The sequence below is a fragment of the Hippoglossus hippoglossus genome, chromosome 7, assembly GCF_009819705.1.
Source record: "Hippoglossus hippoglossus isolate fHipHip1 chromosome 7, fHipHip1.pri, whole genome shotgun sequence".
Taxonomy (NCBI): Eukaryota; Metazoa; Chordata; class Actinopteri; order Pleuronectiformes; family Pleuronectidae; genus Hippoglossus; species Hippoglossus hippoglossus.
In genome coordinates, this window is record NC_047157.1 from 25,586,684 (window position 1) to 25,608,173 (window position 21,490).

General features: G+C 44.0%; 1 protein-coding gene and 1 long non-coding RNA gene across 2 annotated transcripts in view; one reads left to right on the top strand and one right to left on the bottom strand.

The window, feature by feature from the left end:
- Positions 1-9,279, bottom strand: part of LOC117764376 — a 20,075-nt gene extending 10,796 nt beyond the window's left edge. Inside the window, exons 1-2 of the long non-coding RNA XR_004614377.1 lie at positions 9,268-9,279; positions 2,517-2,518 (exon numbers count right to left, since the gene is read on the bottom strand). This is a non-coding gene — a long non-coding RNA (uncharacterized LOC117764376). The remainder of the gene's footprint in view (positions 1-2,516; positions 2,519-9,267) is intronic.
- Positions 6,765-19,932, top strand: kcng1 (potassium voltage-gated channel, subfamily G, member 1). The gene is made up of 4 exons (XM_034590057.1): positions 6,765-6,947; positions 16,323-17,147; positions 18,899-19,761; positions 19,887-19,932. Exons 2-3 carry the CDS (start codon positions 16,374-16,376, stop codon positions 19,643-19,645), a joined length of 1,521 nt encoding a protein of 506 aa, XP_034445948.1. The 5' UTR covers positions 6,765-6,947; positions 16,323-16,373; the 3' UTR covers positions 19,646-19,761; positions 19,887-19,932.
- The last annotated feature ends 1,558 nt before the right edge of the window (positions 19,933-21,490 follow it).

The following is a 21,490-nucleotide window of genomic DNA, read 5'->3' on the forward strand; positions in this document are numbered from 1 at the left end:
TTCTCGTCTTGATGCTCAGAACCCGAAGGTTCATTACTGAAAATGAATCTGACCGTCGACCGCCTGCGATCATTCCCTCACGCAGGCACATTAATCTGAATAAATGAAGTTCCCTGAACCCCGGCTCTGATCCTCGGGATTCAGGATACAGCTGTTTTCTGTCCAATCAGCTCCGTGATTATCTCCACTTTGCATCCTGGGTGTGAAGTGATTAGTCGTTTGGAATGAAGGTCGGCGGGGCTCGGAGTCCTGGAGGCCGCCGCTCCAATCCACGACCTGCGTGGATCAGGCACATAAAGAGCAGCATTTGCATGATTACTTCCAAAATAAAGTCTCATAATTATGTCATTCAGACGCTGCAGCTCTTATTATGTTGCTCTAATAGAGACGGAGAAGTACAACTGGAGCTTCGTATGAACTCTAAGTGTTTTTACTGACTCTCACCCATCAGGCCATTTTCAAGAGGATGTTTAAAGTTTGTGTTTCTAACTTTCCCCCAGCGATCACATGACGTCACGTGCACGGGGATCAGTCCTGCCGAAGCTCAACACCATGAAAACCCTGAGAGCTGCACAGCTGGAATCCTCACTTTCCTGCGTGAGGCAGATTCTTAACTGGAGTTTCTTATTAGTGTCCGACCCGTTCTTCCAGTTCGAGTGAAGGTTGAAAGCGGAGTCTAACTGTTTGACCTTTTAAAAAGACAGAAGTTCTGACATTTCAAATGCAGAAACAATTAACATGAATAATCTAATTAGCTCTGTCGGCTCCTGCAGGGATCAGCTGACGTTATTAGTTCAACCTGAGCTTCTCCTGCACTGACGAGTCAAACTCTACATGAGGAAACATGTGGAGACGTGCTGAGCTCAAGAAACAGAGAAAATGTGATTTAATTTATCTGTAAAATTAACTTTCTGTTGTTTTCCAGGTTCCCTCATAATAAAAGAACAACTTGATAATGAATCCAAGTTTCTAATTGTTCCAGACTTCTGATATTTCCATTTAAAGTGTAAAAGAAGAATCACGATATCTCATCATTTGTTTGTTTATCCTCCAACTCCAGACGCCATCATTTCCTCGTGATGGAACCTGGATGTAACTGGATGAAGCTGATCTCCAGCCTCCTTTGAGCTTTAATAGCTGCAGAGGGAGTTTCTGCTGGAGTCGAGCAGGTCAGACCCAAACACACGGTCTGCAGGGAGGAAGCCGTGCAGGAGGAAAATAACACGTTTGGTCCATGGCAACAACACAACTAATAACACAGTGATGAACACAGAAATCATTATTCTGCTGCAGCGGCACCGGCTTTACAAAACCTGAACACTGGGCCAAGACCCTGCGCTATTTCTGGAATCAAGTCATGTGAACTCCTGACATATGAGTGTGTGATACTGCAGCTCCACAGACCGAGGATATGATTATACCATGACTGCTGTGCACTTTGTTTAATGTCAGGCAGGGATTCGTATTTTACATTCTCTCTTCAACCGCTGCAGATCTCAGGGGGAACATCCTCGCATGTCGGCAAATGGTTTTTAGATTGTTATCTTAAACAAACAATATAAAATACATGATGCAAAAAGATATTAGAAGGTAATAGAAGAGTCATTCAAATGTTCTTTAAAATTGTATTTCTCTTCTCCTGGTGGTGAACACACTGTCTTATTATAGAATTATAGTCTATAGTTCAACATGTATTGCCATGAACAATAAGAGAAGAAATTAATATGATATAAATGAGTCTGTTTGGTGCTAAGACCGTTTTTCGATGTTGAAGCGGGTGAGACCATGTGTTGTATCCCACCCCCACCCCCCTACATAGGATTTGGGATATTCCAAATTAAATTATGGAATATTTTCCAAATTAAAATCAAACAACTGGATTTTAGAAACCTGAAATGTGGTTTTTCCAAGTAAGAATTCATCTATATAATTGTGGATTTCTGAATATCTGAAATGTTCCTAATATGATGAATTTCTAGTGATTAAATATTAAAACCTGTTTTCACGCTACAATGTGATTAATCTCACTTCCCATGAAGATGCTCAGGTTTCACTCTGATCTCTATTTTAAAGACTGTGAGTGTCGCTGGATGTTAAATCTGGACTGAAATAATACGACTAATACATTTCAGATGTTTTAAATCAAAGGTGTAAAGTCTGGAGACGTGGATCTGTGCTTTTCCAACGTGACACACAACTTTACCGCTGATCGAGCTCCTTTTAGAAAAACCCACACTCGAACCAGACGGATGGTGGCAGCTCTCCATCGACCTCTTCATCCAGTGGGATGTAGCTGCTTTTAGGCCTCGTGTTGAGCCCACCACGCACTCACCTCCGTCCCTGTAATGCTGCTTAATAACCCGTTATTTCAAAGAGAGGATGTGCAAAATGAGCTCGTAGTTCAGAATCTCTCCAAACGCGACAGATGGTCCGACACACCGGCCAGAAAAAGGCTTTTGGAATAGATCCCGGCTCTAATTCTGGAAAAATGCAGTTTTCAGAGCATCCAGGTGGACGACTTAACATTTAGTGAGTAGGTGAGAGTGACATCATTCCTGTTGAAACGTTTTAATGACGCAGGAAACATTCATCAGTAAATTATGATTATAAACACGTTATCCTCTCAGAAATCAGACGATCCACAACCCACTCGTCCTCTCGTACGATCACACACCTTCGTAATCAATAACCAGCTGAAGCATTCAGTGTTGTGTGTATTCAGTGTTTCTCACGTGTGAATAACGTGATCGGCGCGTTGTTTGAAAAACACGCCGCGACCTGGCGTCGGTCGGAAATAGGCTGAGGTCACAGACGCCTCCCACACATTTGCACACTGTCACACATTGAGTTCTTCTGCTCTGTGGCAGCAGCAGCAGGTCCCCCCCCCCCCCTCTCTCTCCTGTATCCTGTTTGATTCCACCACAAACAGAGTTTATCTTTATCATACAAGTTACGATATTGACACTCGCCACGGTGGGTTTCTGGAGGCTGGCGCTGAGATTATCACTGATCCTGATCACAGCTGCTCCTCTCTGGCACCTGAACCTCAGAACCTCATCTTGGTTCGGACTCTGGAAACCGTGCATCAGTTTCTTATCTGTAATCCAGATATTTGCGTTGCTTCATCCCCGGCTTTATAATGTGGGACAGAGAAATGTGCCGTGTCTGGTGATCGTCAGGGGTTAAACCCTTCAGATCTATGACCTATACTGCATCCAACCACCAGGCGGTGATCAAAGTGATATGGCTTCACTTGGGGGGGGGGGGCTTTAATGTCGTTCATATTTATAGTCTGTGGTATCAACACGTTTAGTTTAATGAATCAATCTCAGCAGCAGATTTTCTGTTTACTTTTAATATCTTGGGTGAACTTTGCAGACAGAACTTTTCATTTCACTGCCGTAATCCTTTAAAGTCTTTTGACTGTGTTTTTATTGGATCTATTACCGCTGATATAATTCTAACTTTTCCCCCAACACGTGTGGAAATAACACATCATGACCAAACAGCCACTGTGATACTGGTCGTATGTACTCACTGCTGCAGGTGGCACATCCCCTTGCTGCTGCTGCTGCTGCTGCTGTATCGACCTCCGTCCTGCTCCTGGCAGAGTTACGTTCTTTTCCTGCCACAACATGTCGGCTAATGAGAAAATTAGCTGATCAATCTCCTCTGTGCCGCCAACTCACTCCTTCAATCTCTGAACTCCTCGGTCTGGACGCGGCCCGTCGAGCCTCGTCGTGACAACACACTGGGAGAATTCCTAGAGCACGTTGCTGTCTGATGAAAACTTTAGCTTCATTAACTTCGAGGGTTTTGTCACGGTTCTGCTGCGGATGACATTTTTCTAATTCATTTCATCGACGGAGCAGGAGCGGCAGATAACAAGGAAATGTGTTTCTGTGACTCCGGCTTGTTTGTGTGGAAATAAGGAACGTTTTTAATTTAACGCCTCCGACACCTCGTCATCCTCATCTTCCTCATTCTGCAGGTGTGTTTGACTCCACTTTTATATTATTATAATATATGATATAATATAACTGTTATATGCACTAATGACACAGCGTCAGTAGCATTGCTCTGATTATTAATTGGCGCTGCTACGTTTACTGCTGTCATCATCAATTATATTATCACATTCAGATAATAACGATAACTCGATGGTGTTTAAATACAAATCAGTCTCTCTCTCCTTCCATTTCTCTTTTTCAACCAATCGAGGTCCTCGCTCATTGTTTGTTGTCTCTCGGAGAATTTGTGAGGTCACGACCTTATACTATGTGAATAATGAGATCATGTATAAAATCTGAAATGAACAGAAAACTGGACGGCTCCAGTTACTCTCTGGCATCTTGTGAGTTTCTCTTATCTTATAAGCTCGTGTACTTGTGGTTTGGAATCCGTCACCTCGACCAGGAGAGAACAAGTGATCTCCTCCGGTTCTCTGCAGACCTTCTTCACCTCTGAGAGATTCTTTTCAACTCCGTCACTGTTGTTTGCCCCAAGTCTCATTTTCTCAGAATGAGGGACGTGAAATAAGAAATCTGAGACAAAAAGAAAGTAAAGATGAATAAACAGTAGAAAGATATCCGACACTGTTTATGCACCAGTGTGGAAATATGTAATATCTACATAAATAAACAATGAAAAGTCAATATCTAGTTTGCGAAGTTAAAATGAGGAAGAGACGGCAAATAAACCTCCAGTAAATGACCTGAAAGAATCCAAACAACCTAAACTCTATTTCTGTATGGAAAATAAAATGTAAAAACAAAACAAAGATAGATAGATTTCGAAAAGATTGTGTTACAGCAGCATAAGATATTGCACATTGACTGCAAAGGTAAAGTTAGGAATCAGATAAAGATCAATAATCAATATTAATCAAGCCTTGTGGCAAATCACACGTACAAATCATGTGATCCGGAAAATAAAATCAATGAAGACTTGACATGTTTGTACAGACGATGTGAAGATGATGAAGTGAATTGTGAATTCTTGAAGTGTAACCTTGAAAAGCCGGAGGGAGTTTCCCGGCTGTGAGGAAAACAGAAGCTCGACTGACATTTAAAAAAAGGAAAACGTCTCTTTTTATCATCTGTGGAGTTTCACAGATAAAAGGTGTCTTTGAAATCTGTGTTTTTATGCTTAAGACCCGTGAGGATCTGAGAACCTTGAGAGAAGGTTGAACATTTGGCCTTTTTTCAACAGTCAGAGAGTAAAACGGCTTAAATTCACCGTTAATACACGAGCTGGAGTTTGAGTCTGCATCAGAAACAGGTTTAATCCGTGTTAATAATTAACAATCAACAGTCAGCAGGTGAACACATGTTGGTACAATCACTGCTGCTGAAAAACCTTTTAGCAAACAGTCATAAAACATCCAGCTCTTAAATTTCAGCTCTTGAATCTGAATGCTGCTGTGATTTACGTATATTGTTACTGATTTGATTTCTGAATATAATTATAGATCCATTGTTTGTGCAATAGTCCGTGAAAAATGAGTCAGAATGAGCAAATATTAGGAGTAATGAACATAAACAAGCTGTTTTTCATGTTGGTTCAAACAGAAGAAGAAAACCTCAACAAGTATGACATTCATGGCCCTCAGAGGATGTATCCTGTTGAATTTGATGATCATCCGATTTTTCTTTTTCTTTTACTGCCTGTCAATAAAGACGAAATGTCCCAAAAATATTATATTATATTATAATATATAATAATAATCTATTATTCTGACATATTGAAGGTCCAGAGAAAATATGACTGAAGCTGTGGATGTCCGTCAACTAATCTTCATCCCTCTCGGCTGTTCTTTGTGTTAAGTGTGAAAACCATAATACTTATATACTGTACATGTCTAACATTATCATCTTATGTCGTATCTGTCAATGTAGAACTCAAACTTCCAGACAGGGTCATTAGAGTAGAGTAGAGAAGAGTATTTTATTTTGTAACCACATTTATTGAAAGTAAATGATTGTTTATTCTTATTCTAACTCTTCTGTGTCCCAGTTGAACACCAGCTCTGCTCTGTAGCAGCTCTCACAGGAATTATCAGCTTTTTTATATCTGTTTTTTTTTTTTAAAGCTCAGAGCTCAGCCAGGGAATAATAACAGTATTTTTTAAAACCCACTTATCACACGCAGGTGAATGGGAAAGAAAATTGGACTCATGATGTCTGAGACCTGCACTGAGGAGAAAATGACAGAGAGGGAGTCGTTTCCTTTTCTAATGGAAACACTGTGTTTGGAGAAACAAATGATCAGAGGAGGAGACGACGGCAGCGTTTGTGATAAAGATTCTCTGTCGGCGCCGAAGCCTTCCTCCTCCTCCTCCTCCTCCTCCTCCTCCTCCTCCTCATCATCATACCTCATGGTAGCATTTCCCACCACTTGTCTAAAATTGGACACCCTGGTGAGATTGCCCCCCCCCCCTCCGCCAGGCAACCCACCAGACAAATATAAACCTTCTTTCTGTGACTCCACACAATCACAGTGATTATTCTCATTTAAAGGTTGTGGTGGTGGTGGTGGTGGTGGTGGTTTGACGAAGGGGGGGGCACGGCTTTCTAGATGGTGGTTGCCATGGATTTCTCTCAAAAGCTTTTGGTTTAATGGCACATCCCACTTCTGATGTCAGTGCTCGAGCCAGGGGGGAGGAAGGAGTTGAGATGGAGAGGGAGAGAGAGAGAGAGAGAGAGAGAGACGAGGGCAAAGGGAAGGGAAGGAGGGAGCTAGGGAGGGAGGGCGAGGGAGGGGAGGGGAGGCAGCCTGTTGCTCATCATCAAATAACCTCCGTACTCCACGAGCCTGGTGCTGGTGCACAGAGGCAGCAGAGTTAAACCAGGCGGCAGCACAAGCATTTCATATTTTTCTTGCCCATGTGCGTCTCAGCGCCTTCAGCGAACCACCAGCTGCAGAGGAAGTGACTCGGGAGCGCAGTGAGTATTCAGAATTTGTTCTTTTATCAATAATCATGCACCCAAACTTGAGTTGGAGTGAGACACCCTCCAGTTGTAAGTCACACTTTGAGAGTTTGACCGATTTCCCTGCAGGAGGTTTGTCAGATTTACTCTGTGTTTCAGTAGATCTCAGCACGACGATGTAGAAAAAGAATCAGATCTGTGAAAATATGCCGTGTAGTATTTTTATTTAAGCCTCGGGTGCATCAGGGAGGTCGGTTCCAACCAGATTGAGTTGATTTAATATCGACCACCTCCTCAACATGTCCTGCACAGATGCCGGTGTTTTGCATACTGGAGACCCTGCGTGCACACCATGGTAACCACGCTGCAGCCACGGTACAGTGTGTTATGGTCTGTCAACATTTACCCAGATCTCTGCAGAGACAAGGTCCAGTGTTGCAGAGACAAGTTTCTCTGTCGTGCTCTGCAGGCAGCGATATATAAACACAGCACACACGTTGGCTTCAAGGATCAACAACCACCTCTCGAATTCTAATTTTAAAATGCAAATCGCGGTCGGAGAAACTTTCTGAATCCGAGAGCCACTTATAGAAGTCCTCGAATGGTGAATCATGGCCGATGTTGTGTTTTTCGGTGAATGCGTAAGAGCTGATTTACCAAACAGCACGTGGCCTCGCTCTGAAGGTGATGCTAGATTATGGCCCGTGATGTGATTGCCCACGATACGAGTTTGGATCGGTGATATGTGATAATGTGATACATCATCCTCTCTCCCTCCTCCAGGTAATCGTGACTGTAATGAGATGAACTAATGACTTTTTCCCTGTCCGATTCTCCTCTGCAAAGAAGTAATTATAATCTGCCATCCCCCCCATGAGTCTATATGTGTAAGGTAGATATCCTGAAGTGTCATTAAAGCAGATCGAAGAGTCGCAGTCTCGTCATCTCCGGCGAGGGCTCAGACTCGACACAAGCCGAGTGACGGATGTGCTCTGAAAGTGGAAGTGGGATAAAGTTCTTGTTTTGTAAAGACCGTGGAGGCTGGAATCTTTTGTCCACGCTTGAATGAGATTGTGCCTCTTGCTGCTCAACTGAGCTTTTACCACCACACGCTGTGCAAAAGCAATTTCAGGACACACCAAATTCCTGTGGTCACCTTTGTGTTGTGTGTGTGAGGCTCGGTCTGTTGTAGCCAGTGACAGGAAAGCTGTAATTCTCTGCACTCAACCACCAAACAATTTAAGCGCCGACCATCAAGCGATCTTGTTTCCTTCGTCTTCGTGGAACCTCGCTTCACATCCATCAGACAAAAAGAGCCCTGAGTGGTTGTTTGTCTGCTGAATTCATTCCATCTCATCAGCTCAAGCACTTGTCCACTCACAGAACATTGAATAGTGTTAAAAGTGTTTTTTTTCTTGAATCGATCATTGCTCGTACTTCCTGTCACCTCAGCCCACAGGGACCGGCACTGGGTGCTGGTGCAGAGAGGCTTTGAAACACCGGAGTGACGGACAGTCACAGGTCTTCACTGGCATGAGGTCAGAGCTGCAGGCGCACTTTCATCAGCTGCCTGTAAAAAGAAGTTGTTTACGTAGCCGAGGGCGACACGGTGCTGGAACGGCTGCAGCTCTGCAGGAAGAGGCCTTTGAAAGATGAAGAGTGAATATTTGGTTAACGCACAGATGCAACGCAGACAACTTACTGCCAGGCAATCTTTACATAATCCAGTTAGTCGAGTGTACAATCATCCACTCACAGAAACGCCTGCGAGGGAAACTGAACCAGTTTGTACAGGTGTGAAGTTGATGGGAAGCTGTGGGTTTAGTAAATATTGTTTGTCACAGTTTGTTTGGGGGCCGAGCGGACGAGGAGAGCGGAGGCATAATGTGGAGCAGTGAGGCAGAAACGTGGATATTAGGTGGGTTGGCTCAGACCCCGGCCTGTCGGGGGGGTTAGGAGGACGGGGGGGTTAGGAGGACGGGGGGGTTAGGAGGACGGGGGTTTAGGAGGACGGACAGACAGGGGGACGAGCTGGGAGATAAACTGCAGACAGAAAATGACGGAGGTGTGATGCTCTTCGTTCGGGAGACATTTAACTCAAAAGAGCAAGACGGGGATAAATATATTTAAATGGCATTTTTAAAAGGTTAGATTCTCTCTAACATTTAGAATATGACAATGGGGTTATCTCAGTAAAGAAGAGTCGTTGGGTTGGATGTGAGGTTTTGAAATCAAATGGTCAAGAAGAGATAGACGATAAACAGCCATTACTGCAAATGAAGCTCAACATTGAAGTGTGTTACGTGCAGCACAGTGTAGTTCTCTGCACCTCGGGAACAGACTGCAGCACATTGTCAGAGTTAGGGAGACGACCACATGCCCTGCAGGTACAGTACGGCTGCGTCCAGGGTTTTTTCCACATGCATTCACGCCGCCCACGTCCCAACAAAGAAGAAACTGTTTTGTTTACAACTGCTCCTGCTGGGAGTACTGTAAGGAAAGGTCTGTTCTGGGGTGCAACTGCTTCTGGCAGCGCCGATTGTTTCTGTGTCTAACCAGATTTCACAGCGAGAGACGGAGAGACAGAGGGAAAGAGAAGCAGAAAGAGAGAGAGAGAGAGAGAGAGAGAGAGAGAGAGGGAGTTGGTTCTTTGCAGCTTTTTGTGGTTTCAAGTCCATTTCTGGAAACAGCGGGCTCTTATAGTCCATTAGAGAACAGTGAGCCGTTAAGGGAATAGGATGTGAGTCGTTTGTTGGGGGAGAACAAAGGGGACATCATACGAATGGTTATTACGCCGGAGAGAGAAAGAACAGGACAGACATCCACGTTTCTGAGAGCATCCTGATAAAGACTTCACGAGGACACGTTACTGCCACGTCGGGAGGAATTTAATATGATGAGGAGAATCCAATAAGTGAGCAGCTGTTAAATAAACGTCACTTTGACTCCGAGGGCTGGATTCTCATCAGAAACACTGATCACTCATTAAATTACCATGTGTTTGTGTTTCACAGTCTGAGTCAAGTCGAATTGCAAATCCCTCATCCGGAGACAGATTGGAAAAGATCTGTCCAACATTCCCACGCTTCAATGTCGCCGTTAATAGGAATCGTTAATGAATGAGCTGCTCAAGTCATTTCTGGAGGATTCGTCGCCGCTCTGCACGTGTTCACCTCAAAAAGTAGATTCCCACCAATCGGAGGCATCACATGGGGCAGAAAGTCTTTTTCCTGCAGGATGATAACATCTCAGTTAACGATCTAACTTCTAAAAAGGGTTTGGAATTCATTACGGCAAAGTTGCTCCACCGGGGCCTTGCAGCGATTCTCGTAACCGTCACATTAAAGTCATCTTGATCGATACTGGCGGTGGTGAGGCTCTCCAGGGACTCTGGAGGGGAGGGCACAGTGGGAAACGCATGCACAGTGCAGTCAGGCAACGGGGACTCACAACCCAGTGACTCACCAGGCAATCTGGAGAACATGCCCTGTGGCTGAGCTGCGATCACGCTGGCACAGAGAGAGGCCAGACCTCAGCCGATCTGGTGGGGGAGAGCAGCCGCCGCCATGTTTCATCCCTCTGCTTCCGAGATAGACTCTGTCCCCCGGAGGAGGACGAGTTTTAAAACAAAATGCCCCTGTGACTGTGGAACAAAAAATGAAAAAGCACAATCGGCTCTAAAGGCAAAGTGAGAAATCTAAAAGCCTCGAGGGGTTAAGTGTGATTTAATCTAGCAGGAGAGCGGTGTAGGCCCGTGCACGTCCACACTGCTGGTGCACTGTAGGCGTATCGATAACCTCCGCCACATGATGGAGGGGGGGGTGAGAACTTACGGATTCGTGGCAGCATAAGAGGAGGAATTCTACACCGTCGTTCTGCTTCTGATTTGATAGACGGTGTTTGTCTGTGAATGTGGATTTTGTCCAGGTTGTATTTTTGAACGATGGCCTTTTCAGTCCTCCTGTTATCTGATCATCTGCCTCTTTTTAAAGTATCATTGCTTTATACACTATTTATTTATTATCTTTCCTTTTGTAAATGCCTGATTCGTGAGCCTCGCTGTTCTAAAATGGAAACTGATGATCCGAGGTTCCACATGTCATCGACTGAAGAGAGAAACAGTGACACAGCCTCAGGACGGATCACGTAGGTTCACACCAGCAGGCAGAGAGTCGAGCTCGGGGGGGGGGGGGGGCGGGGGGGGGGGGGGGGGGTGCTGGGTGTAATCAGTGGCTCCCACTGACAGTGCAGGTGCCTAATAAGCGTTCAGTCACACAGTCACGTCCCCGGTTGAGACGCCCGAGCCTCCTTCCCGACCCAGAGCTGGTGGAGCTGCAGATCCAGGCTCTGACATTTTGATTCCTGAGCGGCGAACCGGCCTCCTCCTAAATTAATGTAATTGATTCAATTAGTTTGGACACGAGCCACGAACTCGTCTCTGCATCAGAGACAAACAGAAAAACTGTGTCTCTGTCGTGATGCACGAAGGCTGCTCCATTTCTCTATCTCTCTATCCTTCTCTTTATCTATCTCTCCATCATATATATCTATCTCTCTACCCTTCTCTTTATCTCTATCTCTATTATATATCTCCATCTACCTCTCTATCACATATATATATCTCTCCCTCTCTCTCTCTTTATCTCTATCTCTTTCTATATTATATATCTCTATCTCTCTATCTATATCTGTTTCTCTTTCTCTTTCTCTTTCTCTCTCTCTTTCTCTTTCTCTCTCTCTTTCTCTCTCTCTTTCTCTTTCTCTTTCTCTTTCTCTCTCTCTTTCTCTTTCTCTCTCTCTTTCTCTTTCTCTTTCTCTTTCTCTTTATCTCTATCCCTGTCTTTATCTCTTTCTATATTATATATCTCTATCTCTATCTCTCTATCTATATCTGTTTCTCTTTCTCTTTCTCTTTCTCTTTCTCTTCCTCTTTCTCTTTCTCTTTCTCTTTCTCTTTATCTCTATCCCTGTCTTTATCTCTATCTCTATTATATATCTCCATCTATCTCTCTATCATATATATATATATATCTCCCTCTCTCTCTCTTTATCTCTATCTCTTTCTATATTATATATCTCTATCTCTATCTCTATCTATATCTGTTTCTGTTTCTCTTTCTCTTTCTCTTTCTCTTCCTCTTTCTCTTTCTCTTTCTCTTCCTCTTTCTCTTTCTCTTCCTCTTTCTCTTTCTCTTTCTCTTTCTCTTTATCTCTATCTATATTATAAATGTATATCTCTCTATCATATATCTCTCTCACCCTCTCTCTTTCTCTTCATCTCTATCTCTGTCTTTATCTCTATCTCTCTATTCTCTCTCAATCTATATCTTTCTATCTCTCTCTCTCACTATCTCTCTCTCTTTCTATATCTCTGTGTATCTCTATCTCTCTATCTCTATCCCTCTCTGTATCTCTGTTTATATAATATATCTCTATATCTCTATCATATATCTCTTTCTCTTTCTCTTCATGTCTATCTCTCTATTCTCTCTCTCAATCTATATCTTCCTGTCTCTCTCTCTCACTCTCTTTATCTCCATCTCTCTGTGTATCTCTATCTTTCTTTATCTATCTATTTTTATCTTTATCTGTCTCGACCTATCTCTCTTCTCTATATCCATCTCTCTATCTATCTCTCTTTATCTCTATCTCTCTATCTATCCACATATATATACCTCCCTGCAGAGAACAAACAGTAGAGATGTTGCTCTCAGTGAAACTCTCAGTGTGACTGCACCTCATCTAACACCCGGTGGAATCCCTGTGTTTTAATCCAACCAGCGAGAGAGATGAAATAAAACATCCAGAACCGTGACATCAGTGAAGGATCCAACATCAGGATCATGATTTATGATTCCCAGTCTGCTGTGGTGAACAGATGTCCACACGCTCTGTGGGGGGGGAGTTGTTATCCCTCGTTCCCTGACGTATCCAGAGATCAGTGACCAGGTTTAATGAGGCGTAAATGAGATCTTCATACTGCTCAGATAACGCACACAGGCATGTTTGTGATGTAATGTACAGAAGCTTGACGTGATTTCCCCTCTGTGGGAGTTGTTGGACTGATGTTTTCGAGACCGAGATGAGCAGATCCCCAGTCAGAGCAGTAATGATGCAGCTACAGTCGTGATGTATCGTGACTTGTCCCGTCTCGTCTTCTCTGATCTCTGCCTGGACATCCTCACCCCCCTGCACTACGTCCTGGATCAACAAGCATCGAGATTTTTAATTTGAACAAAAAAAAAACGTGCAGAACAGAGGAGAAACATCCACTCTTCTTTTCTAATCTTCAAGATATTCACCATTAATTGAATATGGCGTCTCGAACCTCTCAAACTTGCAGATCTTTGCAGAAAAGAAAATGTCATACCTGTGGACCAAGGTGATTAATAAGAAAACTTAACTTTTCTTATTTACTTGCTACTTCTGCTTCAGGAACGAGATATTTTTGTTTATGGAGAAGAACTGGATCTAGTGATTATACATTTGTTAAGGGGACACTTGTATATATTTTTTGTTGGATGTGAACGTGGGCTGTAGTTTGGAAGAAAAAAGCCTGAATAACTAAAATCAAGCGCAAACCAAAAGAACTTCGGCTTCATGGAGGTTACACGTCCGTGCAGCAGGAACCTAACGGTCGCCATAGTTTCTTCGAATCACTTCAGTCCCAGTTTGTGTGTCGTGACGTTACTCACACAGGGCAGCGATTGTGTGCATGTAACGTTCGTGTCAAGTTAAAAGCATCAACAACAGCTCCGCGCGGACATGTCCACCTGTCAGGGTACGTGATCGATGGAGCGGCACTGACCCACGTGTGTTTTGAAAGGGGTGAAAGTGACTTGTGGTGTCAAATGTGACTTGTGGTGTAAAAGCGCTCTGAGTGGTTGTTGTGAAAAGAGAAGTGGTGCGTTCAATGCAGCCAATAACCTCCAGGCTCAGAGGAGGACTGTCGCCCCAAAGTCTCCAAAGCAGGAAACACAGCTTCCACTGCCAACATGAAAACACGATGCCAGACAATAGGTTTTACCATAATTTGTGTTACACTGAACCAGTGCAATTGTAAACATAGTAAATAATAAAATGCGGAATTCAATTAATAATATTACATAACATTTCTTATATTTCAAGGGAAAAGTGTCAGGATGTGCAAAATTTAGCACAAGCGTGTTTGAGTCATTACTTCCATCTGGCTTAAGTCCAACACAGGGGGGGGGTCATGGTCTGAGCAGCTGATCTCAGAGCTGCATTACTCTGTGGCAGGTTGTTCATGTTCAGGCTTTGATTTACATTCCATTGGGAGGAGTGACAAACTCATTATCAACCCATTTATAATGTGTCCCTTCTCTTATTCAGTGTCGAGCAACCAGCAAAGTTTGTGATCTGCATTTGGATTCAATCCTGAACCCACTCGGATCGTTTAAACAAGAAAATGGGTATTAGCTGTAAGTTCTTTACAGGTGACAGGTTCCAAACCACTTAGTGACACTCAGTAGAGTTCACACCTCCGCTAAGACCCAACAGTCTCCTTACATTCATCTGTACACACTCTTAGATATCCGTCCACTAAATGTGCCTGATTCTTTTCATCCAGATCCATAGATTATTCTCTGGGACATTGATGAAGGAGGAGACTTCTTCTCGTGATCCTCCTGCTCGATGGGATCGTCTCATCTGTCCCCTCATCGATCTCTAGCTGTGATAGCAGCTCGCAGACTGAGCATTCTTACATGTCCGTCCCCTAAATGTGCCTGATTTCTGTCATCTGGATCCAGAGGTTATTCCCTGGGACATTGATGAAAATGTCAAAAACACAATGTCAAAGAAGACAGGTGGAGACGGTGGAATCCATAAATTCTGGTGTGGATCTGGATCAGGGGGTCAACATTTTCATTGATTTCTCAGATAATTATGTATCGATAAAACCAGGCATGTTTAGCAGAGTGATATTTATGAGTCTGTGCAATTTGGTGCAGACCCAGATAAGGATCCGGATCTATATGTAAACGTGGTGTCATCAGGAGGCTGTGGGGCCTTGGAGGAGAAGTCTGATCTCCGAATGACATTTGCACATTTATTACTCGTATTTCCTTGTTGCAACAATTCCGTTTCCACGGGGCTTCACATTCAGACAGGAGATAATTAAAATCAATGCGCTGTAAGTGCCTCCCGCTGCTGCAGCGCTGCACTGTGGAGTGGCTCACTCTGGGAAGAGGATGTAACCGCTCCATGTTTTCAGTGGTGAAGCATAAGTGGAATAACGTTGAACAATGTTAGTGTTCCAGCTTCACAGGAAGCTTCTCTACAAGGCCATTAACGTCCTTTCAAATTAATTGTTACTTTGAAAAATAGGATATAAAAACCAATTAGATTTTTATCATTTATCTTTTTCAATTTCATCAATTTAATTAGAAATGTCTTCAAAATGGTGACTACACGAGGGCTGGGAATATGGAAATTGTTGGGATGCTACAGTGAGACGTGAGATATGAAACAACATCTGTCAAAGAAACAACAGCCCGCTCATGTTTTCCGATGTGAGCTGCTGTCACGACCAGAGATTGAAGGGGTGCAGGCAGAAGGCAGAAGGGACAGATAGACAGTAGTGAAGTGTCAACAACATCAAGCAGAAGGATCAGGAGAAGCTGGAAAACCACAGAGGGGCTGAACAAGGAGGCAGAGAAGATGTGAAGGTAACAGTGGTTATCAGAGTGAATCCGGCAGATTCCAGGAACAACGTCTGAGATCTTTCTCCAGAAGAACACGGTCTGAAGAACAGAAACATATTTTATGTACAAGCAAGAAAACAAGACAGACAAATATAAAATCCCGGTGTAAGAAATTCAGATGCTCAATCTGAGTAGGAAGAAAAACTGTTTTCTTTCTTCAACAATAAGCTTCGTCGTAAACGTGAGAACTCAACAATCTGCCGCCGGTGTCGCAGATTCACACAAATACAAACTACAACAACACAAGTCTCATATCTGAAAGTCTAAATGTCATCAGTGTGACATGGTTTCATTTCGTCACGGCAGTTTCTTCATATGAGATTATTTTTGTTTAGTTTGGATCCAGTTGTGTAGAAATGTAGTTCTGTGCATAATTTGTGCAGTTTTACATCAGATATTTTCATTTCATGTTTTCACCTCTGTCCATTTGTTTGTTGGTTTGTTTGTTTGTAAGCGAAACCAACTGAACAGATTTGGTATGTGTCAGAGAAGGAAGCTGCTACATCTTGGTGCGGATCTTGGAATTCTTTTGAGTGTTTTTCAACATTTTCACTATTTTCCCGAAGAATAATTCAAGGATACTGATAAAACAAATCAGGCACATTTAGGAAACTGGTGCAGCTTGAAACTGTCTCAGTCTGTTCTCTGTGTTTTCTCTCTGAGGGTCGAGATGTGCCGGTGCTAGCTTGAGCTCCGGGATGTGAGCGGACCAGTAAAGATGACCCTGTTGGCGGGTGATGGCTCTGACTATGACTACAGTGCCCTGAGCTGCGACTCCGACACCTCCTTCAACCCACCGCCCCTACAAGAGGAAGAGGCCCAGAAGGGAGTTTTCTACAAGAGGGCCCAGCGTGCTCCAGAGCTCCACGACGACACCCAACTGTCCAGCAGCCGTAAGCTGCACGCCATCATCAATGTGGGCGGCCTGCGTTACCAGCTGCCCTGGACCACCTTGGAGGACTTCCCCCTGTCCCGTCTGGGGCAGCTGCACCTCTGCAGCAGCTTCGACGAGATCATGGGTATCTGCGATGACTACGACGTCACACACAACGAGTTCTTCTTCGACCGCAGCCCTTGTGCCTTTCGCACCATCCTGACGTTCCTGCGGGCGGGCAAGCTGCGGTCCCTCAGGGCCATGTGCGCCCTCTCCTTCAGGGAGGAGCTGCTCTACTGGGGGGTGCCCGAGGAGAACCTGGAGTGGTGCTGTCGCCGGCGTCTGCTGCAGTGCGTGGAGGAGTTTGAGGCGATGGAGAGGGCGGAGGAGGAGGAGGAGCTCCTGGAGGACCTGTTGGATTCAGACAGTGGCCACAGGGAGGACGCAGGAGAGTCCAGAGCCAGCCGCTGCATGGGCAAGCTGAGGGACATGGTGGAGAGGCCGCACTCGGGCCTGCCGGGGAAGATCTTCGCTTGCTTGTCGGTGTTGTTCGTCACCATCACTGCCGTCAACCTCTCCATCAGTACCATGCCTGCCATGAGGAAGGAGGAGGAGGCAGTGAGTAGAATGACACTTCACGTTTGTCTGTATGTGGAGCGTGTATCGTAGGAACCCTTCATATTATTGGCTTCACACTTGGTGTGTGTATTGCAAATTGCCAGAGAAAGTTCAGAGACGAATTTTGTGCGATTTGGACACGAGATATGTTCAATATGAATAGAAATTCAATAAACAGGCTCATAGCCAATGTGTCTTTGGTGTGTGGACCAGTTGAACATGTCTTCCTCTACGTCCTCGAATAAACTACACGATCATGTGTGTAAAACATTAACTAATAACTCTTCAGTGCAGATAAACCAGGTAGGATGAACACAAAGTTCTCGGGAAAAAGTAAAGAAACTTGTTCATGTCAAAGGAAAAGTTAAAACAAAGATCCAAACTCCATCGCCTGCTGGGAAATGATCTTGTGTTCCTTATTTCAAACTGTCGTAAAAACATAAAGACACTAAAGTATTTATACAACGAACCTTTGATACCCGACATGGTGGAAAGATTGGATTAGTCTGTGTTGCTGCAGCGGCTTTTAAATTGAGCTGCGTTCAAAAGCAGAAACGGAGGTAAAGTGATGTGTTATTTTCAAAAGCAGTTATTAAAATTCCTCGTCGTGGCACATCTCGTCTGTCAAGTCCTTTTAAACGATTGGCCTGATTAGAAAAAAAACATATTTGAAGTCTTCAGTCAGCTTTCATGAAACGCTTTCATTATTACGTCTGAATTCAATCACCACCGTAATTAGCAGCCTGGTCCCGTCACGTCGGGGGGAAATGGAATATTTGATCCACTCACTTAATTTCTCTTGCGTATATATGCAAACAGGATTTTAATGAATTTCTTTTAGATGTTTTTGCATAAAAAAATTCTGCTTTGGAAAGAAATGAAGAGTCACAGAGAAAAACAAGATCTCAACTATTTTAGTTTGACAGTAACTTCTAACCACATCAAGTGTTTAAGTTTCAGACATTTTTCTAAATCTGCGTCTCGTTTTGTCAAAAAACATCATCAGACCAAACACAAATAAATGGGTCAAGAAAAAGCAAACAGGAAATAAAAAATCCAGATTTTTATTCTGATCTGCAACACATCAGTCCCCTTAATGAAAAGAAATTCAAGCTTCTGTCCAGTAGTTTTTGCACAATTCTGCTAAAACTAACTAACTAACTAAAAAAAGCAGATGAGAACATCATCTCCTTGGTGGAACAGTGATTTCAGAGGAAGTCACATGCAGAAATATACATATTTGACACTCTCCTCTGTCTCATTAAAAGTGTTGATATTCTCATTCTAACAGCTCCTCACCTCTTGTTTCTTTACGCCCAGACAAAAAAAGTGTTGCAGGGAAAGTGTGCAAGTGTCAGACTGAGCACAGGTTTAAATATATTCTCCCCTGCAATGATCTCAAAGGCTCTGGGCCACGAACTGTGAGCTTTGAGAGGCTTTAAAACTCTGAATCAGCCTCATTTCTGTCCTATGACAAAACTTCCTCAAACATAAGTCACTAAAAAAAGCAAGTAAACATAGGTGATGATGTTTTTAGGGCAATGACACGTCGTGCAATCGCGTAATAATTGAGATTTGTTTGGAAAATTTTAAAGCACAGGTTTGGGTGCAGGCCCAAATATTTTCTCTGTCCTGATATATAAATAATTTTGAAGTTGATTCTGCAGCCTTCCACTGTGCTTCACATTTGAGTGGCTCCCTCTAGTGATCACCGTGACCACTTACACCCGCTCTGTTCCTTCCCTCACAAGGGCACCTGCTCCCGGATGTGCTACAACATCTTCATCGTGGAGACGGTGTGCGTGGCCTGGTTCTCCCTGGAGTTCACCCTGCGCTTCATCCAGGATCGCAGCAAGCTGACCTTCCTGCGGCAGCCGCTGAACCTGATCGACGTGGTGGCCATCCTGCCGTACTACATCACCCTGGTGGTGGACATCACCTCCAAAGAGGAGAAGCGCCCGGGCTCAGGCAGCAGCTACTTGGACAAAGTGGGCCTGGTGCTGCGGGTCCTGAGGGCCCTGCGCATCCTCTACGTGATGAGGCTGGCTCGCCACTCGCTGGGCCTGCAGACTCTGGGCCTGACAGCACGCCGCTGCACACGGGAGTTTGGACTGCTCCTCCTCTTCCTGTGCGTGGCCATCGCACTGTACTCCCCCTTGCTGTACTTGATCGAGAACGAAATGGCCGCCACGCAGGAGTTCACCAGCATCCCTGCCACCTACTGGTGGGCTGTCATCACCATGACGACAGTGGGCTACGGGGACATGGTGCCGAGGAGCATCCCGGGGCAGGTGGTGGCTCTGAGCAGCATCCTGAGCGGGATCCTGCTCATGGCCTTCCCCGTCACCTCCATCTTCCACACCTTCTCGCGCTCCTACGTGGAGCTGAAGCAGGAGCAGCAGAGGCTGCTGCAGAGGAGGACACACTTCCTGCTGCGGAGCCGCATGGCCGGCCTGGGCAGCAGCCTCTCCTTAGAGAGCGACATGCTCTCCCCATAGGGTCTGACCCCAGAGACATGGACGACTGAGACTGGTGGACAGAACGAGAGGAGGGAGTCAAAGTGTCTTTAAGGGAAAGTTCACTGAAAAATGGGAATTCCCTCGTTATCTACTCACCACTGTGCCGATGAACTTTAGGAGTCCCAGGGGTAAACAGTGTTGCAGCCAAATCTGATACAATAGAAGTAAATGGGGACCACTTCCTCAAACGTAATAAAACAACAGAAAAAAACACAACATGCCTCCAAACTGCTCCTGTGGTGTCATCCAAGTGTCCTTAAGCCCCGACATTCAAGTTCCACTCGAAACGGTGTCTTTTACACCAAGTTCTTACACATTAACTTCAATTGTATTGGATTTGGCTGTGACACTGTTTACCCCTGAGACTCCTGAAGTGTTTAGTGAGGAGATAACGAGTGGATTTTCCTTTTTGGGTGAACCATCCCTTTAAGAACAACAAGTGTAAAGTGTACAAGGTTTATTTTTCTTCCCAGAAATGCAGCCTTGCTGTGTAGCTTTGATTCAACGTGAAGAATCCACAACAAAAGGAAAAGAGGAAGAGGAGTGGATGAAAATAAAATTGTTATCTCTGCTTCACAGTCACAGAATCTTGAGTCAAATTTACAAAAATGACACATAAACCTCATGAGAACTATTAAAGCATTAACATCTTTATTTAATAGTCATACGTTGAAATTCATTGTGATTCAGATGTGAAATATGTGGATTGACATAATAAATAAGAAGAGCACAAGCGTGGTTCAGACCCAACGACATCGTGCTGTGTTCCCTGATTAGATGTTGTACTGGAGCTGTTGATTTATCGTGTGCTCCTGGGAGATGAACATCGTCGCCTCATGGAAACGTTCCCTGCTTGAGTTTCTACCCCCCCCCCCCCCCCCTCTCCGGCACTGCCAGCGTCCACACATTAATTATCACGAGCTAATTGTCCTCCTCCGTCTCCTTGAGGTTTTCACATTATGCAGTTTTTAAACACTTTTGGACAGTTTGAAGATTGCATTATTACCGTGCTTGTAATTACTGCAGTTGCTGTGCATATAGCTGTTTATAATTTATCTCTCCTTAAAGTGGATTTAAACTGAAATCTGTATTTTCGTGCATCTCATTGTTTCACTGTTGTCTCTTATTTCTCTCGTTTTTTAAACTGTACAACAACACGTGTGGGGTCAGAGACAGTTCAGCAGTAAACGTGACACAACACTACACACTACACAGCAGCTCACTGCAGAAACTGCTGTGAATATAGGTTATCTTACCGCTTGTTCCTCAAATACTCATCATTACAGAAGTAGAATTACCACAGTGCGGTTGCCGCAGTTTCAGTCTCGTACATTTTGTTTCCAGACTCCTATGAGGTCACCACGGCCTTTGACCTTTGACCTTTGACCACTGAAGTCTAGACATTAATCTTCAAGTCCAAGTAACGACTGGTGGAAACTTGGTTAAACTCAAATCAAATTTGAACAAATCCTCTGGAGGCGTTCTTGAGATATGTCAACCTGAAAAAATAACACCTCTGACCTCAGGGTGGCGCTGTAGCTACATATTCTGTCTGCTGCACAATAAAATAGATTTCTTTGTCATTTTCCAAGCTGTGCCTCTGTTTCTAACTTTACATTCATTAAAAGTTATTTTTTCAGATTAATATTCTTCACACAAAACATAAAATAACTGTATATAATATTGATATTTTTGATCTTTAAGCCCATTTAAAACTATTTTAAATGTAAATACTTTTAACATTGTGTCGTTGCATTGTGGCGCTTGATAGGTAAAGGGTGTAATTACTTCTTCGGCCACTAAGTGCCGCTGTAGATTTCATGT

Bases quoted from the DNA above. Each gene is read 5' to 3' on its own strand.
- kcng1 (XM_034590057.1), top strand. From the start codon at position 16,374: ATGACCCTGTTGGCGGGTGATGGCTCTGACTATGACTACAGTGCCCTG. The intron at 17,148-18,898 runs GTGAGTAGAATG...TTCCCTCACAAG, and splicing joins TGAGGAAGGAGGAGGAGGCA to GGCACCTGCTCCCGGATGTG.